This window comes from Cupressus sempervirens, chromosome 6 (genome assembly GCF_028749045.1).
Source record: "Cupressus sempervirens isolate cs-2001-9-10 chromosome 6, ASM2874904v1, whole genome shotgun sequence".
NCBI classification, from domain to species: Eukaryota; Viridiplantae; Streptophyta; class Pinopsida; order Cupressales; family Cupressaceae; genus Cupressus; species Cupressus sempervirens.
This window is the reverse complement of record NC_143123.1, coordinates 662,950,940-662,974,602: the sequence shown is the minus strand read 5'-3', so window position 1 is coordinate 662,974,602 and position 23,663 is coordinate 662,950,940. Positions and strand designations below refer to the sequence as shown.

The 23,663-nt window shown below is 34.8% G+C and overlaps 1 protein-coding gene across 4 annotated transcripts in view; it reads left to right on the top strand.

The window, feature by feature from the left end:
• HBT (CDC27 family protein) overlaps window positions 1-23,350 on the top strand; it is a 75,752-nt gene extending 52,402 nt beyond the window's left edge. For 2 of the 4 annotated variants that reach the window (XM_089789268.1, XM_089789266.1), the window contains 8 exons: window positions 20,803-20,879; window positions 21,089-21,208; window positions 21,303-21,386; window positions 21,527-21,662; window positions 22,098-22,379; window positions 22,488-22,604; window positions 22,706-22,753; window positions 22,922-23,350. In XM_089789268.1, the coding sequence (XP_089645394.1) occupies window positions 20,803-20,879; window positions 21,089-21,208; window positions 21,303-21,386; window positions 21,527-21,662; window positions 22,098-22,379; window positions 22,488-22,538 (750 nt within the window). In that variant the 3' untranslated portion in view covers window positions 22,539-22,604; window positions 22,706-22,753; window positions 22,922-23,350. Of the gene's footprint in view, window positions 1-20,802; window positions 20,880-21,088; window positions 21,209-21,302; window positions 21,387-21,526; window positions 21,663-22,097; window positions 22,380-22,487; window positions 22,605-22,705; window positions 22,754-22,916 lie in introns of all 4 variants that reach the window. The other 2 variants (XM_089789265.1, XM_089789267.1) reach the window with 1 other exon arrangement.
• Window positions 23,351-23,663: the final 313 nt, after the last annotated feature.

The window sequence follows — 23,663 nt, the reverse complement described above, 5'->3', positions numbered from 1 at the left end:
AGCTTGGGAGTTTTGAACACATTTTTGGGTGTAATAAACTGATTTTTGACGAGGGCAAAATGATCACCTCTCCAAAACGTTTTGAATGCAACTAATTTCATCCAAATCCATGGAGAAAATTGAAAGTTATGATCAAAATAGGAGGTTTTTGGAGCAAGAACATGTTTTCTTCACATAATAGGACATTTTTATGTTCATTACATATTTTAAAACATGTTGTAAGGCAAAAGAGGACCTTTTAGAGTCCATTACATGTTTTAAAATGTCTTGATACATAATCTCACTTTTTGAGACTCATTGCATATTTAAAAATGTGTAAGACTCTAAAATCTCACTTGTTGGAGTCACTTACATATTTTATAAACATATCTCACCTTTTTCATGCACAAGCATGAAAATTCAACTTTTTATGTCATTGCATCAAAAAGGTCCACTTTTACAAGCTTTTGATGCAATGATTTGAAAAAGGTCATCAAAATGAGTTTTCATATGCATTAGCATGAAAAGTTTTCACTTTTCATGGTTTTTCATATGCATACGCACATAAAATGTCCATTTTTAGGCTTTAAGTCATGCATTTCACTTATTTTTATAAAAATGTCAACAATATGGGTCAAAAATAACATTTATGCATTATATTAATCAATATAAGTCATAAACATTAAGTTAAAGTGACATTTATATAAGTATTTGATTTAAAAATAAAAAATTTAAAAAGTAACTATATTGTTCTATAGTCACTTCAAGTGAAAAATTAAAAAGTAACTCAACTTAAAATTATAACATAAAGTGCACTATAGTCACTTTAAGTTATAAATTTAAATGAAAAGTAACTTTAAAACATAACAAAAAGTGAGTAAAATGTTATATTTTCAAAAAGTGAATGTCAAAATGAAAATATAACATTATATTTTTAATTCGTGCTATTGCACCTAAAATGTCCACTTTTGAGGCACTAAAATGACCATATCTCTTGACTGACAACTCCGATTGACCTCTAGGTTAGACCGAATCGAAGGGGAAAACAAAAGGCATGACATGAGCAAAACCAAAGGACTAAAAACAAACAAACGCAAACTTTAAAAAAAAAAAAAACGGACTTTGAAGGCTTCAAAAATAAGCAAAGGCTCGACATAAAGCAAAACAAAACGACTTGACGAAAACCTTCCGTAAAAAGATTCATTGTATCAATTGGTACCGATTGGTTGATCAATACTAACCAATTAAATAATGAAATAAACTCAGAGAAATGCGAAACTAATTTGAAAAAGTTTCGTATTGTTACCTACATTTTGTGGTGACAAAATGCAGGACAACAACATGTACAAAATCAAAATATAGTTCGTTCATTTAATGTTTATCAATCCAAATCTGTATCATATGGTTTCGCAAAAAAACTCATCATCATCTCCATCTCCTCCAACTGCTGCAAGTTCAAGATCATTTGAAACAACAATGGTTCCACTTGTGCTAGATACACCATGTGTCATGATGTTATCATCATCATCATCTTTGATTGTGGTAAGATCTTGAATCATTGCATCCAAGTTTTCACACTCAGATTCTACATCCCAAAGCTTGGCTGCCCTTTCCTTGTAGTGATCCTCCTGACTTGACAAAAGACGCAAGTTGGTATGAATGAAAGCCAAGTCTTCAGCTTGTTTAGAGCCCAACCGGTTACAGTTTACTGAGTGTATAAAGGAGTATGTATATTGTACTCCAATTTCTTTCATCAAACTTGCAACGTAGACAATGTTCATAATTTCAAAATTAATGAATAAGCTAAAAGACAAAAATGAAAATCAATTTAAAGAATTGTAGAATACATGTGGTAAACAAAGTTGAGAACAAATAAAACTTACTTGAGAGAGTATTCTAATTGCGAGAGGTTGTAGATGCTTGAACTGTTGACCATAGAGGTACCACCATGTTTGGTCCTTTAATGCAAGAGGACTAAGTTTGGTTCTCGAAGCAAATAATCCAAATTTTGTCCTAACTATTCTGTGAGTGTCCTCATCTAGGAAAAGTCTTGCAAAAGCTTTGTAGCATCCACTAGCAACTTCTTCTTCTGCATATGTTGCTACTTTATTAGGCATACCAAGTACTTCTTTACTATAGCACATGCAAGGAGTTGGCAATGGGATAGTTATCTTTTCCCAACGATGATGAATAATTGGTTAAGTTGATTGCATAAAGCTTCATATTTTGTGGTTTCATTCTCGTGTTGTATTGAAAGTTTTACTTTCTCAACAATTGTGTCCATGCCATCATATACATCCCCCAAACAAGGCTGATTTGAATTAACAATGTGGAGCATAGTCATGATAGGGTCCATGAAATCTAATACAAATTGCACATGATCCCACTGTCAAGATTGATGCATTGACCTTCTGAGCCCTGTTTGAATTTGAAGCCTTCCATATAACCATTTGACTTAATGCCTCTTGTACGTTGACAAATCATCTCAAGAATAGTATGAGATGCTAACTGGGTTTCAACCACCTAAGTAAATTAATCATAAAAATATGCCAATAAATAGTGAACATGACAAAATATATTCAAATAATTTAATTAAATAAATAAAAGAAATTTAGTATTTACTAATTCTTAGTTTACAATTTGAATTTATCTTTGACAACACCAAATTGGAGAATGATTTGAATATGGATTGTGACATGTGATGGTTTGTCACAAACATTTGTATCTCCTCTCCCTCTTGGTATATTTGCTTCACCAATCTATTTGGGTGCCAAATTGTTGCATGACCAAGTTTAGGGAGTGTATGGTGCATGTTGTCCAAACAACCAAAGCTTCTGCACCCTTGCAGTTTTTTGCATTATCTTTAATCACTTGAACTACATTCTCACTATGCACCATCTTTATGGCCTCAATGAGAATTTTGGAAATGAATCATGAATCTTTCATTTCCCCTTCACATTCAATTGCCTTCAAGAACATTGTCCCTTTGGGTGACCCTGCAATCACATTAATCAATGGACAGTTTCTAGTATCGTTCCATCCATTTGAGACAATAGAAACACCCAAACTTCTGCATAAATTTCTAATTGGTTGAAGAGCTCTATCTACCCAAACCCTCTCTTTTGCCAACAAAGTAGTGCACACCTTTTCATATCCGAGACTTGTGTAATCATCCGGTGTTTTAATTATGGCTGCAACCATTTCCTTCCAAAATGGCGTCTCACCAAATTGAAAGGAAGACCGATGGCATAGAGACATCGTGTAATGGCTTGATCAACAAACTCTCTTGCCTCCATTTTAAGTGCGGTGTGTAATGGACCTCTTTTGTGGGAAATAGTTTCTACTTCTTTTCCACTTCTAGGTATAGGTATTTGCAAAAATGGGTGTTTTGACAAATACAATTGGCTCCTTGGGTAATTGCGTTGTTTTCTTTGAGGATGGATGTTGATAAAAAGTTTGTTTTGACAACAACTTCTTCTTCTTTTACAAATGAACCTATTCGTATTAAAATATTATAATGTCTCTTTATTGGTCATCTTAGTTAGTCTTTAGTTTATTATATAGTTTTTATTTCCGTCTTTAGTTCACGATTGTTTCTTTTAGAAACATTGTCTTTGTAAATCTATATAAGGAGCTTTCATCTTCTTTGTTTGGTACAACCACAACAACATTGATTTACCATAACATGGTATCATAGCAGGTCAATGGAATTTCATAAAATTTGGTAGACTTCAAAAAAATTGAGCCTCGTTTGAAATAAAAATAAAAATCTTTGGAGGTATTTCATGAAAGTTTTGTAGTTCGTCTTCGAGGATTTTTGTTGGAAATTGCAAGCGTAGTGAAGGGATTTGATCCCACAATTTCTTTGTTGCAGCAAAAGTCTGTTATTGTTTTGGGTTGTATGTACTTGTGTGTGCTTGCATGTGCTGGTTTACCATGCAAAGTTTTGTGTTTTGCATTCTTATTGGTTTTCATAATATTTTCTCTTGAAAAATTTCTGTTGGGTTTTCATACATTTTTTCCTAAAAAAAATTTCTGATTCTGTAATTCACAAAGTTGCGTGGGATTCCTTTGTGGGTTTATTATATATTGGGTTTTAATGTTTTTCATAAAAATTGAAGCTTTGTATTGTTTGGTTTTGATTGATTTTTCTTCTAAAAAATTATGTTGGGTTTTGATAATTTTTTTCACCTAAAAAATTGTGTTCGTTTTTTTTTTGATTTTCTCTTTAAAAATTGTGGCTTATTGCAGTTGGTATTGGGGCATCATGCTCATTTGCAAAGTTTGGAGTGTTTGTCATTTTTTTCTCAAAATTGTACTAGTTGTTTTCAGTGTTTGGCTCTGTCTCCTAAGAAGAGCAGATCCGTTATCCAACACTAGGTTGGCTATTTTATGATGATTTCTGGTTAGATGTTTTGTTGATTTTGGGAGGGTTAGTGGCTGACTCATCTCAGTGGTAGGCTTTTGTCTCTTGTTGCAAAGTATTTCTTTTATTTAGCTTCTTGGTCATTAACATTTTGTGGGAGGGTCTCAACAACAACAAAATGTTTTGTATAATTTGTGACCAAAAGACAACTAATAAACGATGATCATTAAGGGAGGGTATTAAAATATTATAATGTTTCTTTAATGGTTATCTTAGTTAGTCTTTAGTTTATTCTTTAGTTTATTAGGTGGATTCTATTTCTATCTTTAGTTCACGATTGTTTCTTTTAAAAACATCATCTTTGTAAATCTTTATAAGGAGCTTTTATCTCCTTTGTTTAAAACTTTAATACAACTACAACAACATTGATCTACCATAATAATTTATGCATTAGACAATCCCTTCCCAGTTGTGCCTTTGCACATCGAAAATCCTTTACCAGGAAGGCCCATAAAATGAAGTCTTACCTGGGAATAAAAGCCATTGAATGGTTTGCCTTTGTTACCTTGACAATAATTAGACTTCCAAATATAGGAGCCTCCTTCAAAAACTTGTGATATTCTTGTGGTATGTCTCCATAAAGGAGATGCTATCAGTTTTAAAACTATTAATTGCTTGGCCCACTTAAGTTTGACCACCGACCACTAGCGGCCACCTATAAGAAATTAAATAAATTTAAATTAAAAAAAAACTAATAACTTCAAGCATATAAGTGCAAAAAAATGATAGAAAACTACAAAAATAGATAGCTAAACTTCTTGCTTTACTTCTTTAAAAAAAAGAAAAAGAAAAAGAAAAAAAACCTGAAAAAATTCATCCAAATCTCAAAAAATTCATAAAAGAACTCAGGAAAGGGATTAAATGCTTACATTAGTTGCTCTAAACTTGTTTGTGGAAGCTATCTCTTTCTCTATCAAAGGTCCTCTTTAAAAATGACTTCCGACTAGCTTTTGGAGGCATCCGCGCCCACCTTCGCTTTTGTCAACATCCGTTTTTGCATCTGGGGCTATAGGGCACGAATTGGTATCTGAGGCATTCGGTAGTAATGAAACCAACAACATCAAATAGGGGTTTCATTATGTGCCAAAATCATAAATATTAGATGTGCAAAGCAGAGACAATGACACCCTCCATGCAAATTAAATTTGCTCCTTATGATTAGAATATGTCTGCCCAGGGGTGTAGGTATAAATCACAACCAATTATCATCTGTTTGAAATCGCCTCAATACTGTAGGACAATCGCTAGCCAGCAAGGTAAATTGGCATCCAATAGCAGAGACGAAGAACTCCAAAATTGGGCAATGCCACCAACATGGAATGGCAAAGGAAAGAGTCTACGCACTAAGCAATGAAACAATCGTCCTCCAACCACAATACAAACAATAGAGGGATTGTAGTTGCACAAATTGACTTTCCAAATGGACACCCAAATTCACAAATTGTTTCTGAGCCACAGTGAACATAAAAAGTTAAGAGACCATGAATTAGATTGCAAATCTCAGATCAAATCCATTATACACCAGCAATGCGTTGAAACTCACAAAGTTAGAAACCCTCATAAAGACAAATATAAATCAATAGACAATTGGACTCCTATTTATAACATAATTTGGCGCTTAGCTTCTTCATCACACCTTTCACTTAAGAAGCTTCATCAACACAACTCCATTTAATAAGATTAAATATCATAAAGTGCCATCATAATAGTGAAGTCTTACTAATTAATTAATAAATACAAACCCATCCATTAAATAGCCCCATCCAATGCAGATGATAATTAACTGCCAATCCACCAATTGCACTGCCAAATAAGGCAATTGCCCAAAATAGACTCACTAAAAATAGCAAGTCCATGATTGAGACCCCCAAATCCCATTGTCAGCTCACGAGGGCCATGATGATGAATTGACCAAGCCTACTGTAGAGACTTGCTAAAAATGGGGACCATTACACCAACTCAGGAAGTAATTATATATTTCCTCTAATTTATTCATAAAATGTTATTTTGGACTGAATTGGAATGATTGCTAAAGATACTTGAGCCAGCAGGCCAACTGGTAGTTGCTCCTAAAATGTAGGGATCCACCCTAAAATGTAGGAAATTGTTCCCAATCACCTGAAACTAGTCAAAAGGGATCTTTCTCTGCTCCATGGTCATCCTGGTGGTCATCTACTCAAGACATCCCTAAAAAATAGGACCCCTCCCTAAAATGTAGAACTCCCCACCTGAAAGTCCTAAATGACTCATGGAGCCCTTGTAAAGCTCCATGACCCCTTTGAATGAGTCCCCTAATCATATTGTTGACCTACGGGAGCTCAAATAATAGGTCAACCCTCTACCAACTACTGAACAGTCTAATGTGGGGATATTGCAAATTTTAAGCATTTTTCATGGTAACACAATTTCAAACAACCAACAAAAGTAATTTATTGGAAGAGTTCAAATTGTTTTTGACATTTTGGTCTATAGTGAATCTTCAATGTTGAAATATCTAGCTTTTAATGCTCTAAGAACTGTTTGGAAGTTCTTGGGTGGTTAGTAAAGTATTGTTTTAGGGTCTATTTTGAACTGGATTGACCAAGTCTCATCATGTCCAGTCTTCATACTTTTGTTCTTTATTATCAATAATTGTACTTTTGAACTGGATTGACGAACATTTTGTATGAATGGTAAACTTGGTCATATCTAGAATTCTTGTAGCATAAGGGAGAGTGTTGCATATCAATTGGAGAGCTTAATGGGCTTTATAATGGATAGTTCATAAAGCACAACACTTGCTGAAGTTTTGCAAATGTTGTTGCAAGTAAAGAGGGTTCAACCTTACAGGAAACTCCGTGGTTAAGTGTGTTGTGAGGTTTTCACACCATCACCCCAAAATTATTGGGGACCCCCTTTTTCGGGCAAGCCTTGGCAATTTTTGCGGGTGTTGGGAATTTTTCGATTGCCTTAGCAAAATTTGGAGTTGTTTAGACGTTTTTGAAATGACGATTTTACACCTTGGACGCCTTTGGGCCAGGAGGGGATTTGGTTTGTTTTCACCTGATGCGAAACTTGATTTTTCGGAACATGTAATTTTGTCCTTAGGCCTAGCAGTTTTCAACATCAACATTTTTTTGATGGCTAAAACGATATCTGGCAGGATAAAATTGCAAATTTTGGACATAGACGAATTTTGAAAATTTGATTTAATTGAACGAGTTCGAACATTTTCAAAATGAATTTCTGGTGAAAAGAAATTTTAATAGTGAAGTGGAATTTAGAGTTTGAATTTTGATTCCTAGAAAAAGGATTTATTTTGTTAAAAAATTGAAATTGGATTAAATTGCAAAATCTCGTTAATTTGGTTGAAATTTTGCCTAGAGGATTTTAGAAATGTTAAAGGAAATTGGTAATTTAGAATTAAAAATTGATTTTTGGCTTGCTGGATTCGATTTTAATGATATTTTAATTTCTAAAATGTTGTTAAACGAAAATTTTGACATCTCCTAGGCTTACCTTATTTCTATTTTGCAATTTTGGGTCAAACTGGCAACTAAATGAGTCAATTTCACTATGGGGCTTAGTTGTTTTCATGTTTTATTTAAAATTGGGCCATTTTTGGGGGTTTAACTTAAGTTTTTGTTTCCCTCCAAGTAGGTCAGCCCACTTTGGAGGTCAACAGGAGGATATAAGAAGGGGCTTACCCTTCTTATTTCCTCATTCCATTTCCATTTCTCTTACTTGGTGTTGAGCGATTTCTTCTAGCTGGGCGAATTTCTCCTTTGGTAGCGATTTTTGTTTGGGGATTTCCATTTTTGGGTGGCAAAATTTTTTCCTAGAGGTTGGGCGATTTTTGCCCTAAGGCAAATTTGTGGGTGAAGATCTAATTTTTGGCAAGATTGGACGATCTTGGAAGTCTGATTTTCCTCCTAGGGCAGCGAATTTTTTTCTCCAGCTATGGCGATTTTGTTTGGTGGAGAGACAAGGTGCTTTGAGGTTTGATTTTTGCAAGTGGACAAATTTAGGACAAAATTCTGATTTGGAGCAGACTTTTCTACCCTAGGGCAGCTTTTTTTCCTCCTAGTTGGGTGATTTTGGCAAGGAGGTCGAAATTTGATGAAAGGAGCAGATTTTTGCAAGTAATCCATTTGCTAGGGCATCACATTTTAGAGGACTGAAATTTCTGAGATCAGATTTGAATTTGAAGAGGTCCGAGTGTTGGTAGAAGGCAGATTTAATGTAAGATTTTCGTTCATCCTTAGAGGTGAAGATTGGTTTTAGAGGCGGATTTTATTCTTTGTTCTTGCTTGGTTCGTTTCCCTTATCTTCTTTTTGCACTATTCATCCACCACTTCATCATCTCCATTGATAGGCTGAAGTTGGGAGATAAGTGTAGATTTCATGATAGGACACTTGGAGAGGTTGAAATAAGCTAGATCACCTTAGGATTGAAGTTGGGAGATATAAGTGTAGATTTCATGATAGGACACTTGGAGAAGCAGAAATAAGCTAGACCACCCTAGGATTAAAGTTGAGAGATATAAGCGTAGTCCATCCTAAGATAACGAAGAGGCAAAAATAAGTGGTAGTCCCACCTGTAGGCTGGAGGGGCAATTATAAGTGTAGAGATAGGATTTGGAGAGGTAGAAATAAGTTAGATTCCATCGATAGAAAGAAGTTGGGAGATTTATAAGTGCAATGCATATCATTTAGAGCGAAGAGGTAGAAATAAGTGTTTAGGATGGTGGATGTTAGTACAAGCAAGAACCTAAAGGGAACGAATATCAAAAAAGACAAAAAAGACATGATACTTAAGACCTCCTTCTCGAAAATGAGGCGAATAAGTGACACAATATCGGCACGGTGAACATGGTACAATTGAAGTATAGATTGAAGGAAGGATAATTTGCCATGATGAAGAAGATCTACAAGAGCGGAATTGTACATGCAGTGGCTTTCCCTCCTACCTTGCCTTGTCCAGAATTGGTAATGGAGTGTGCATCCTGGTTTGATGTTGTGACCAAGTCCACCATTTTTGATGAAGGGAAGAGAGTGTTGGCTAACATCAGCGGACAAGTGGTCAAAGCACTGCACCACTATGGTTAAGGCAAATGCTTACGCCAAGAGGTGAGGTGGTGATTGTTCGAACAATTGAAGATATTCAAGGGTTAGTGAAAAATGAAGATGTAAGATTTCTACAAATTTATAGGTTCAGATCTGAGATAGTATCTTTTATTTGTTGATGTTCTGATCTTCTTTCTTTTGAATTTAGAATGTTATTTTAGAATATTTAATGTTAGTTTGAAAACTTGTTTATCTCTGCAGTACTTCATATAGGGTAATATGTTCTAAGGAGCAAACATCAATGTTTTTGTGTGTCCTTAGACTACAATAACACCCACTCCTTATACCAAGACCAAAGGGCATGTCCTTTAAAGGGACATGACCCTCTCTAGGTTTGCCCTACATTACTTGTATAAATCAGCACCTATGAAGGTGATAAAAAGAATGTTAACTAACATAACAATTAGTTATGGTTAGTACATAACATGTTTACTCCCAAGGATCGCCACCCTATTTATTTGTCAAGTGTAGTATATATAATGCCTTCGTATGGTATAGGGGGAGAAGATTGAGGTGCAGTCCGCACTTCTTAGACCAGTATGAATATCAATGTTAAATATTTAACACTCCCTCTTAACTTGATAATCATATTGAGAGATAACATATCTAGCATCATTAATTACGATGAATAAGCATAGACAGATACTCTATATCTATCTGAATCTTCTGAGCAAACGGTATCATGGAACGCATGATACTAAGTCATAACCATCTTGTGATATGACTTATCACTTATACTAGTGATATCAGTATTGCATGTAATGCAATACACACATGATAAATTCCGAAGTACGATTAAATTCTTCATTTATTCAGGTTGTGACTCATAGGAACTGGCAATTTTATATCACAACTTGATCTTGAGTTAAGATCTACCAGAACATAGGATAAAGACTGAAGAATAAATTCTTCCTTTATCCAAGTTGTGATTCATAGGCATGAAAATGCTTATGTCGTAAATGATCTTGAACTCACCTAGATCTAACAATAGAAATCATCATCTCTCATAATGTCTTTTATACAAGTATTCATTACCTCAGAGATCGTCAGCTCTCAAATAATGAATACAAATGGTGGAGCCCATAACAGTTAATAGCCTGACAATAAAATTATTTTATTAATAATTTAAAGAATAGAAATAAATTACAATTCAACCATACCAAGTATTTCTCTGAAGTGATCTATCTTCACTCTGGAGAGAGGTTTGGTGAGAATATCTGCTGTCTGATTTACAGTGCAAATGTATTCTAATTTTATAGTATTCGTGTCTACCATATCTCTTACATAATGGTAAGGAATTTCGATATGCTTGGACCTGTCATGAAAAATTAGATTCATCGAAAGCTTGTGGAACTCTGATTATCACAATGAATAATCCTAGGATTCATGGCTAGCTCAAATAATCCCACAAGTAAGTTTCTAACCCAAACTGCTTCCCGAGAGGCCATTGTTGTTGCAATGTATTTGGATACTATGGAACTTTGTGCTACTAAAGACTATTTTTTGCATTTCTAAGATATTATAGCTGATCCTAAATTGAAACAACATCCTGAAGTACTTTTTCTGTCTTTAACACTTCCACCCCAATTTGAGTCAGTGAATCCATGTAAATCTAAGTCAACGTTCTCATATTTGAGCCCAAGATTAAGAGTGCCTTGTAAGTATCTCATAATGTGTTTGACTGCAACTAGGTGAATCTCCTTTGGCTCACACATAAACTGACTTAAGACATTAACAACATAGCAAGTATTAGGTCTTATATTTACCAAGTACATCAGGGACCCAATCACCTGTCTGTAGAGAGTAGAATCTACGGAAGGTGATTCTGCTGTTGCTTCTTTTAGTTTATGTAGATTGGTCTCCATTGGAGAAGACATACACTTGTAATTGCACATTCCAAATCTCTTCAAAAAGACATACACTTGTAATTGCACATTCCAAATCTCTTCAAAATATCTAATGTATACTTCCCTTGATTAAGTATGTTGCTGTCAGAATTCTGCTGTACTTCCAATCCTAGGAAGTAATGAAGGAGTCCCAAGTCTTTCATCTCGAATTCTCTAATTAGATCTTTCTTGCATTGATCTCTGAGATGATCATCTCATGTCATTAGTAAATCATCAATATATAGTATTAGAATTACCATATTATCTTTATCCCTTTTATAATGTAGATTTGGATCGGCTTCATTTTTAGAGAAACCTAAGCCGGTGAGGTACTTATCAATTCTTTCATACCAAGCCCTTGTAGCTTGTTTAAGCCCATAGAGAGCTTTCTTGAGCTTGCAAACAAAAATGTTAGGATCATGAGTTTCAAATTCTTTAGGTTGCTCCAACTATACTTCTGTAATATTTCCATTAAGGAATGCTGTTTTTACATCTATTTAATGTACTTTTCATCCTTTTCGATGTTGCGATAACTAGGACTGCTCTTACTGAAGACATAGACTTGCAATTGCACATTCCAAATCTCTTCAAAATATCTAATGTATACTTCCAATCCTAAGAAGTAATGAAGGAGTCCCAAGTCTTTCATCTCGAATTCTCTAATTAGATCTTTCTTGTATTGATCTCTGAGATGATCATCTCATGTCATTAGTAAATCATCAATATATAGTATTAGAATTACCATATCATCTTTATCCCTTTTATAATATAGATTTGGATCGGTTTCATTTTTAGAGAAACCTAAGCCGGTGAGGTACTTACCAATTCTTTCATACCAAGCCCTTGTAGCTTGTTTAAGCCCATAGAGAGCTTTCTTGAGCTTGCAAACAAAAACGTTAGGATCATGAATTTCAAATCCTTTAGGTTGCTCCAAATATACTTCTGTAATCTTTCCATTCAGGAATGCTGTTTTTACATCCATTTAATGTACTTTCCATCCTTTCGATGCTGCGATAGCTAGGACTGCTCTTGCAAAGGTGTATCTGGCAATAGAAGCAAATGTTTCTTCATAATCAATTCCTTCTTTCTGAGAGAATCCCCTGGCTACAAATCTGGCTTTATATTTTTCAATACTACCGTTAGTAGCATGCTTTATTTTAAATATCCACTTGGAAGAAACAACAGATTTTCCTTTAGGTCTTGGAACAATTTTCCAAACATCATTCTTCATAATAGATTGGTATTCTTTTGTCATAACTTCTTTCCAAGCTGTATGTTTAATAGCATCTGAAATATTGGTTGGTTCTGATTTAGAGAAATCATTCATGTTTGCTGTATGACTAGAAAATCTTTTGGGTCTTTTGCTTTCTTTGACTATTTCAGAAGATGCAACAAAGTCTTGTGATGCCTCTACTGTTTTAATGGCCCAAAGTGGTCTTTCTTTGAATTTTGAGTTTCTTCAAGATTAAGGTTTGGAATTTCGTCTTCAATTTCTTTAATGTTCTCCCTCTTAGACTCAGTTTCAGTATTTCTTTCAGAACTAGGTAAAGGAGAGGGTTCTTCAGAACTTAAGGCTCTTTTGAATGCTAAATCTTCTTCAAAACTTACATCCCTACTAAGTTCAATATTTTTTCTGTCCATGTATGAAAATCCTATATGCTTTAGAGGTTTCACTATACCCTACAAAAATACCTTTCCTCCCAGAGGGTTCTAACTTAGTTCTCTTTTCTTTTGGAACATGGATATATACATGAGACCAAAAAATCCTAAGATGACTTATTTTGGGTTTAACCTTAGCAAAGACTTCTTCAGGAGTTTTATCTCTAAGTAGGAGTGAGGGCTTCTGTTTTGAATATAGACAACAGTATAAGAGGCTTCTGCCCAAAGATAATATTCTAGATTTTGATCAAATATCATTAGCTCGAGTAGCTTCTATAATTGTTCTATTCTTCTGTTCTACTACCCTGTTTTGTTGTGGGTTATAAGGAATGGTATACTCCCTCTTAATTCCTTTTTTTTGCAAAACCTTTTAAACAAATATGAGGTGTATTCCCCTCCATTATCAATGCTAAGAGTTTTAATTTTATGTACTGATAAGTTTTCAGTTAAGTTTCTAAATTCTTTAAATTTCTTTAGTATTTCTTCTGATTCTTTGCATTTTAAGAAGTAAATCCAAGATTTTCTAGAGAAGTCATCTATAAAAAATATATAATACCAGAATCTTCCAAGAGAAAGAACAAACATAGGTCCACATAAATCTGAGTGGATTAATTCCAAACATTGTTAATTTTTCTAGTGCTATTATGAAATGAACTTTTGGTGTTCTTACCCAGAGCGCAATCTTTGCATATGCTTGAGTGATCTTCATTCAATTTAGGTAAACCAGTAACCATCTTCTCCATAGTCAATAAATTTTTGAAATTTAGATATCTTAACCTTCTATGCCATATTTCATTTATATCCGTAGTTTCAGGAATTAAGGCTTGAATAGGTCAACTGGGTTTTGAGTTTAATTCATACAAATACCCTATTCTTTGACCAATCAATTTTGCTTTCTTAATTGAGGAGTTCTTAGCCCAAGTTATGACTTTACTGTCCATGAATGCAACATTATGTCCATTATCTTCAATTGCTGTAATCGAGATTAGATTCTTTTTTATTCTTGGTACATAGAGTACTCCCTCAAGAATAAGAGAACTACCCGACTTTAGTTTCAAGGTGCAATTTCCAATTCCTTTGATAGAATGTGCTGAATTATCACTAATGGTGACTTCACCATTAACCTTTTCTGATATAAAGTCTAGTGCTTCTTTGTATGTTGTACTATGTCGAGATGATCCACTATCAATCACCCATGCTTTACTTGAGACTTCATTTGATAGTACTGAATACAATACACGATTCTTAGGATCATAGTTATCTTCTTTCTTAATAATGTTTGTACAATTCGCTTGCTGTTTAGAATTCTCCAAGCAATCAGATTTGTAGTGTTTAAACTTTTCGCATCAGAAGCATTTTATTTTGGATAGATCTTTCTTAGGTCTGTCATTCTTTTGATTACCCCTTCTCTTGTTGAAATGCTTCTTCTTTCCTTTATAGGAATTTGTATTAAGAACATGAAGTTTTTCATCTTCTATTTTCAATTTTCCTCCTTAAGTTCTTTGCATTCTTCTTGAAGGCAATCTCCTTTTAAGTCTATTGAAGTCAAGAAGTTTGTCTGTGGCACTTACTCTTTGTGTGAATGTTACGCATGAATCTAGTAATCCATCTATAGCCATCAGTGTTAGTTCCGTGTCACTAATGATGGTTCCTATACTTGCAAGTTCATCTCGTAGACTGGCAACCCTTAGGAAGTAAGAATTCATCGTTTCTCCTTTGTTTAGTTGTATGTGATTTAGTTGCCTTTTCAATGCGAGAACTCTAGTTGGATCGTTGACCTCATATGCATTTAGTAATGCATTCATCATATCAAATGCTATCTGATGTTTCGTTAGCATAGGTACAATATCATTTTTCACTCCATCTAATATGATTTGAATGACTTTTCTATTTCTTTTACTCCAGATAGTTTTATGAGGTTCAACATTAGGTTGTTTGGATGCCACATCAACGAATTGTGTTACATCATTTTCTTCAAGAATCATCATGATTCTGAATTTCCAAGCATCAATGTGTTCTTTTCCATCAAACCTGTCCTCGGGTCTGATTGTGTTTGCCATTGAAGATAGGAGAATGATGCTAGATATATATATTAAGTTTGATTAATTAATTTGCAGAGCCTAGGTTCAACTACTAGAGCTCTAATACCATGTAAGATTTCTGCAAATTTATAGGTTCAGATCTGAGATAATATCTTTTATTTCAATTTGTTGATGTTTTGATCTTCTTTCTTTTGAATTTAGAATGTTATTTCAGAATATTTAATGTTAGTTTGAAAACTTCTTTATCTCTGCAGTACTTCGTATAGGGCAGTATGTTCTAAGGATCAAACTTCAATGTTTTTGTGTCAGACTACAATAACACCCACCCCTTATACCAAGACCAAAGTGCAAGACCCTTAAAGGGACATGACCCTCTCTAGGTCGGCCAATACGTTACTTGTATAAATTGGCGCCTATGAAGGAGATAACATTATGAAGGAGATAACAAGAATGTTACCTAACATAACAATTAGTTATGGTTAGTACATAACATGTTTACTGCCAAGGATCGCCACCCTATTTATTTGTCAAGTGTAGTATATATAATGCCTTCGTATGGTATAGGGGGAGAAGATTAAGGTGCGGTCTGCACTTCTTAGACCAGTATGAATATCATTGTTAAATATTTAATAGAAGATAGTGAGAAATTGAAACAAACTGCAAAAACGGTGGCAAGGGTAATCAGGAGTGATGATGAGGGTCGTCGAAAAGTTCAGATTGCTATACCAAAGGTTAGCAAGGCAGTGGATGAGATTGTATCCCAAGAGTATGAGATAGTAGAGCATAACTTGGGAAGAATCACGGATGACTTGGAGTGTGAGGAGATCTAGCAAGGCATGGTTTCAATTAGAGAAAAGTTGAGGAAGGTACACGAGAGGATTGTAAAGTTGGAGGCTGAAAAAATGTATTGGAGAGATTGCCAGCCCTTCCACAAGACATTGGGAGCAACATAGAAGAGATATCAGCTTAGTTGTACGAATCAAAGATTGGATCATTGATATAATTCAAGATGGGCGAAATTTCTTGCCTTACTTTATCCCAACATTCAGGTCATTGGTGGCTATTATAGACAAATTTAGAACATTTGAAGGGGAATGGAAGGATTTCCTTCCAGTCAAGGACTTAGCCATTCCTAGGCTACGGATAGTTATTGGGCTACCAGAGAAATATTTGGAGAGAGCCAAGTTCGTGGATGAAGGAGGAATGAGTACGATGGAGTCCTTGTATGTTGCCTTGACTATCAGATTGAGGATACTTGAAGAGATACGGAATGAGATTGCACAACATAGCCCAAGTGTTGACACTTCCATTTCAACCATGATGAGCGATGTTGGGTTGCAACTAATTTTGAAGATATCAAAGATACAGATCGTGGATCGAGATTGGATGAGTTGGGGAAGGTTGCCATTAGGAAGAAGCATTTGAGCAACCTTGCCTCCCTCAGTGCCTTTATCGGATATGCGAAAGAATATGAGAAGGATCATGAGAAGACATTGCAAGCTGCGAGCGATATGATGAATTCAGTTGAGCTAAAGATGAAGCACAAGCCTTGCCCTCCCACGAAGGAAATCAACGACGGGCTAGCCAAGTTCATTGCCTTGGCTAAGAAGATGAATGAAAAGGGCAAAATTATATTTTAGAGGATCATTTGATGTAAGCCCAAGTGGCAAATTTTCTCCTTTCTTGTTGGGTAGGATAGGTGTCTGATTCTGATTGGCTACCATTTTGGTGTCGTCTTATTGGTTGCCAGTTTTCCTTTTTTTATTGGTCCGTTGATGAGGTGGTGTCTTCTCATTGGCTTATGGGGTGGCAACCCTAGTTAGGGTTTCTGGGATTTGATCTAGATTGTTAATTTTGCCTCTTAATCTCTACCGTTGGTTGTATTTTTGGCCCCTATATAAGGCCATTTGCTTAGATAATACCAAAATTGCTTCTCTTATCATTGTTGTGTCTTGCATGGTGATTAAGAACACTTGGTGTTACTGCATGGTTTCTACTTCCAATAGTTAAGGTTAAATTCCATTGAAGTTGTCAAAGTAGATTTTATTTCAAGAAAGTTGTTAAGCAAGAGTAAGAATAGATGGATAGTTGTATGGTGATATTAGTGGATGTTTGATAAGGATCCATAAACTAGGCCACTAGCATTGTAGTGGCTTGTTAGAAAGCCTTGCATGGTAATCTAGTCTTTTTCCTTTGAATCATTGCATCTATGGAGTTAGCGCCGTTGATAAGCTTTCATCAGATTTTATTCTCGTCCATTTGCTAATCTTTCTATTCATAGGAGTAGAAGTAAAGCAACAAGTAGTTTAGCAGTTGGAGTTTTTTGAAGAGCAAAGTTGGAAGTGAGATAAATTGGAAAAGAAAATCAAGAAAGTCAAGTCAATAGACGTTGCAAAGCTAGATTTCATCACCATCACAACAAAAGTTCGACATCCTTGAAAGAACAACGTAAGCCCGCCTACGTGATTAACCAAGCAATCACAATAACTAAGTTAGTATCCACAAGTGTAAGGAACCTTGGACTGTTCTCATGTTCATGAGTATTTACTTTTCAAGAGAGGGTTGAGTGTTTGGTATTCCATATTAAGTATTTAATTGCTATATGTTATGTAGTGGTATAAAATTGACATCAACAAAGTGCACTTGAGCTAGAGTAGTACTGGGATGGGTGACCTCTTGGAAAGTTCTGGTGCTTTGCCTCTGTGAGCATCACCTAGATGTAACAAGTGCTACGTGCTGAACCACCACTCTTGAAACATGGGTCAATGTGTTTGACTGAAAAACTACGCTATTGAATCTTGATAGCAATATCACAACCATGAAGGTATTAATAATAGGCTCAAAGCATTTTGAGGAGGCAACATCCTATGTATTCGTGGCCAGATGACCAACAAATTATGTTGAGTCTTCTATGGGCTTGTTAGAAGGATGACCAATAAGGGAGGGTATTGAAATAATATTGTAATATTGATTTAATGGGCATCTTAGTTTGTATTAAGAAACTTATTTTTTTGTGTTTTATCTTTGACTCTTTAGTTAGTTTTAGAAAGTTTTCTATTTGTCTTTTGTGTGTCTATTCTTGACCATTTCCTATTATGGAAAGATTTCTTGTATTCTCTATTTAAGGAGCCTTTATCACCTTTATTAATATCAAACTACCAAATATTATTTCATTATACACATCATCTCAAAAACATGGGCTGTTGTATTGGCTTGGAGTCCCATTAGTTGATTTCAACAGTTTTTGCCAAATGGTGAGTGAACAACATTGAATGCTAGTCCATTTGCTTAGACAATTTTTGGTACATCTTAATGGGTGACCTCTCTAGACTCATTCTAAAATGCCGTTTCCGATAGTCCCTTGATCTTTGTAGGTTAAAAATAAGAAGGCGGCGGTTGTTATTCTTGGAGATACCTTCTTGATTTACAGTTTGATGCTTGGTTTTCTTTTCATGTCTTGCCTTTATTGTCTTCACTTAGGCAAAATCAGATGCTGAGTCTAGGGATCTTGCACTTGGCTTTTGGCTTGATCATATGAGCTCGAATATCGAACTTTACAATGACCACTAATTCAAATATGACGTCAACCTTTGGGAAGTTGTACCATTTCAACATATTTCCCAAGGGGATAGCTTGGGTAATGGCAAGCAAGAAAATAAGCTCAATGTCGGAGGAAAATATTTTTATTTTTCATTTGCAATATGAAAAATAAGTTTTTTTTTTTTTTTTTTCCTTTTGGATGTTTGAATATTACAGTTTAGGGTTATGGGTGGGGACAAGTAGTAATTGTGGAGTAAAAAAATGTCTGTACTTTTTAAAAAAGCAACCAAAGAAGCAGTATTGATTATTACGAAGTAATTGGAAAATATTTGCTTGTTATTAATAGTGATCAAGAGATCAATTTATACAAGAGATTGAACGATGTTTCTTTGAGAAACAATTGTAAAGAATAGAAACATTCTATTCTAGAAACATAAAACTAAATATTAGAAGCATTCTAATATTTACAAAAGATTACAATAGATAACCGTTAGATACCAAATAGAGATAATAGAAACTATTTATTATGGTAATACCCTTACTTAACTATTCGCTGTGGGCTGTGAACCAAATTGCTTAGATAGGGTAGCTAAGCACTTTTGACATTCAACCTTCATGTGCTCAAACTTGTGGCAATAGTTGCATTGAATGTTCTTCTTCTCGGAGCCTTTTGAAGTTGAAGTAGAGGACCTCTGCTAATAAGACTGCTGTGAACTAGAACCACCTTATTGCTGTCGCGATATTCGAAGATGTTTAGCATCCGCTGTTTTGACGTGCCATAATTACAATTGTTGAACTTCTGATTTCCCTCGAGCAAAATATTAGTTAGAGATGCAATAACATGTTTTCCAGTGAAAAATGTGAAAATCTGTGAAGGCATGTTCTTCGAGGCAAAAAAACAAAAGACCCAAAAAATTTGAAGGTGACCTAGAAGAGAGTTTTCGAAAAACCTAGTAAGAATATGTTGTTAGTTTTTAGATTGGCTGGCTGAAAAGTAGAGGCGCAAAAATTGAGGCACCCAGAAAAAACACACAACCCAGTTGAGATCCCTAAAAACCCACAGAATTTGTAATTTTTTTTTGATCCGATACAAAAAAATAGGGTTTTGAACAAACACGGCTATGCTGCAAAAAACCCACAAAAAATGGCAGAAATGTGCAGTAAAAATAGACGGAGCTGGATATAAATGGGTTGTAGAATCGAACCAAAAGTTGGCGGATTCAGATCTCTCAATAATAGAGACCCTAGTTGGATTATAGAGAGAGTTGGAAGCAAATATGCATGTAAATAATTTAGAAAATAAAAGACATAATTTCAACCAAGAAATTATATTTATTTTTGAATAAATTTAGAGTAATGGCTTTGATACCATATTACGAAGCAATTGGAAAATATTTTCTTGTTATCATCAGTGATCAAGAGATCAATTTATACAAGAGACTGAACCGATGTTTCCTTAAGAAACAATCATAAAGAATAGAAACATCCTATTCTAGAAATAGAACACTAAATATTAGAAATATTTTAATATTTACAAAAGATTACAATAGATAACCATTAGATACTAAACAAAGATAATAGAAACTATCTATTTTCTTAATATTGACATGTTTGGAGGTGAAATTCAGCCTAGGGTCACCATGTTTTGCCCGAGCAGCTTCGTGTCACTGTGTTGTGGGCAGGGCTGGGATCACCTAGGGAGGGATTGGTGACATAATTCATGAGGCGGGCAAGAAGTTCTGTTCTTTTGGGAAATAATATTCTAAACAAGGGTATCCCTCTGAATCCAAACTGACAATATTAATTTTAAGAAAACAAATCTGGTGCAATATTGTTACTAGTAAGAATGCTGGTACATGCAAAATAATGGTTTTTGTACCTTCTAACTAAATTGTTAGGAACTGAGGTGTGTTCATTTTTGATGTAGATAGAATTAAAGTAGCTGTTCATTATTCAGAAGAGTGAAGTCTTGAGAATGCTTTATTTCTTTTGTACAGATGTCAGTTATCATTTAATTTTTTTTTAGATCTTCATTATCCAAAACTTTCTACATTATTCATAATTATGTTATCCTTTCCGGTCATAGCTGTATTGTGGAAAATCATTTGTAAATGTGTCTTACATTTCCTTTTTGTCAAGTGTAGTAATCTGTTTGTATTTGCAGCACACGAAGGAGGAAATGAAATTGAGTTACCTAGCACAGGAATTAAATGCAATCGATCGTTTATCTCCTCAGGCTTGGTATGCTTTATTATTTTCATTCAGATAATTGTTTTTTAATCTATGAACTGAGTTTATTTTGACTTCACTTTTAATGTTAGAATAGTCATACATATTAAGTGGTTGTGGAAAAAGAGTGGCTTTTGTTTATGTTATGAAATTGTAGATTTCCATTTAAAAAGTATTTTACAATTACATAGTTAGCTGCTGATGTGAATAATATGTTGCAGGTGTGCCTTAGGCAATTGCTATAGTTTACAAAAAGATCACGAGACTGCCTTGAAAACATTTCAACGTGCCATCCAGATTGATTCTCGTTTTACTTATGCTCATACTCTTTGTGGCCACGAGTATGTGTGGAACAGATTACCTATTTATATGAATGTTTTATAAGTGTTTATCAAATGCAGAATAATATTTATTGGTCGCTTTCTTATTTGGCAGGTATGTTGCTATGGAAGAGTTTGAAAATGGTATCAACTCTTATCGAAGTGCATTGCGAATCGACCCTCGGCATTATAATGCGTGGTAATTTGACAGTCCATATTGTTTTCATGTCAATTTGAATGATGTGGAGTCACCATTTAATGTGTGTTTATAAAAATCTTTATACTGTCCCTATAGGAACATAAATCACAGATTATGAATAGCCATTTGCTCTCTGACAGGTACGGCCTGGGAATGATATATCTTCGGCAGGAAAAGCACAATTTTGCAGAGCATCATTTTCGAAGAGCTCATCTTATAAATCCCCAATCCTCTGTTCTTATGTGCTACCTTGGAATGTCTCTGCATACGCTAAAGGTTGACATCAGTATTGGTTTCTCTTTTCCGCTTGTCTTTCCATCCTAGTTTAATCTTGTAAAATGAGGACCATATAGGGTCTATAAAAGAATTTTGTATTAAAATAGTATTGATCATACTTTATTGATTTAGCCAAAAAGCGAAAGGTGCATTTTGTTCTGTATTGTTGGTAATATAGTCACTATTTACATATTCAAGGAATGTTACTGGTGTTTGGTAAGTGTCATGTCTGAGATGCATATTTGCACCAGTCATCTTTAAGTTTCTGTAAAGGAAATGAATTGGAAAAATGTGTTAGGGTGCATCACATTTCCTGGTGCATCTTCTGTTGTGCATTTTTAATCATATGTTCTATCTTTTTGAGAAGGCATTTTGTCATCATAATTTAACATAGATCGTCACTACTAGATGCCTCTTATCTGTTTGTCTTGACAGAGACATGAGGAAGCACTCCAGATACTAGAGAAAGCAATATCTGCTGATCCAAAGAATCCTCTACCCACCTACCAGAAAGCAAATGTGTTGGTAAGCGAAGAAAGATACAAAGATGCCCTTAACGAGCTGGAGTTCTTGAAGGAGATTGCACCCCGGGAAAGCAGTGTGTATTCATTGATTGGTAAAACATACAAACGGTTAAATGTGCCTGAACAAGCAATGTATTATTTTGGTCTTGCTTTGGATTTGAAGCCATCAACTGCAGACGTGGCTATAATAAAGGTTGCAATCATAGCATCGTGCTATTCTGATCTTATCATGCTACATTTTATGATGTATTAGAATTACTTTACTGAATACACTACTGACTTCGTGAAATTTGTGTGACAGTCTGCTATTGAAAAGTTACATGTACCTGATGGTATTGAGGATCAACTTTAGTCATCCTGTGATAATGAAGTTTTTAATGCAAGGCTATACAGATTATTAGTCTATCCTTCCTCTGAGGTATTACATTTTGGATATGTATGTTGGCTATCATTTTATTGTCTTTGTATTCCTTTGTCTTTGTATTCAAGCATTTGACATGTTTTATATTTGTGTTGTAGATTGCAAACTGCAAGGCTTTTACTTTCTTTTGCATCGGTAATTATTTGGTGAGTCCAGGGCCTAAGTAAAATTTTGAAATTTCTCTTGATATCAATGTTGATTTGGATGCGATGAGGTTTAATATCAGGAATTTATTATTCTGATTTGCTAACTGGGTTAGTAAAAAATTCATAACTTGACCAATAACAGTTATATAATTCAACTGTACAGTGCAGGAATTTCAGCCTGTATAACTAGCAATCTCAATTGCAGTTCAATCACACTGAGCAGTATGTTTTTCCATATTTGGGGCTTCAGTGAAATTTGTGGTATCCAGAGCCCTATCATGCTGGCGTTGGCTTTTCACTATCCTAGAGTACTGAAATGGTGTACCATGTGAAAGATGAAGGCCACACTAGCTTCTGTTGACATATTTATCTGTCACAGAAATCTAGGTAACTCCCACGATGCGCTTGAGGTCAGAAATGGACTGTACAATACGGATCACTGTAGATGATTAACATGGTAAGCTGGAAACTTATGATTGTACTGCAAAATGGAAAGCATCAGATATTTAATGATGTTTTCCAATTGTAATATAACTACTAAATGTTACTAATTCAATTATTTATAATCAATGGTCTCCAGATTTAAGTCTCACAAAATTATATGTAGTTGGTGGTGAAAGGATAAGGATCCTTGAATATTAAAAAGTGGTGGCTGAAACCTCTGTTTGGTACCTGTGCCCATTCTGCGAAATAAGATATATTGACACATGCATTGTCACTGTTTTGATCTTTTCTTGTGCCTGTAACTGTTTCGTTCAGTTAAATTTTCAACAGGAGCAGAAGAGACTATTACATCGCAGCCATGAATATTATGTACACAGCATGAATATCTTCATCACTCACAACTACAGCATCATTTTCCAGAGCATAAACAAATGGCAAGCAAAAAACAGACTTACAAAGCAAATGA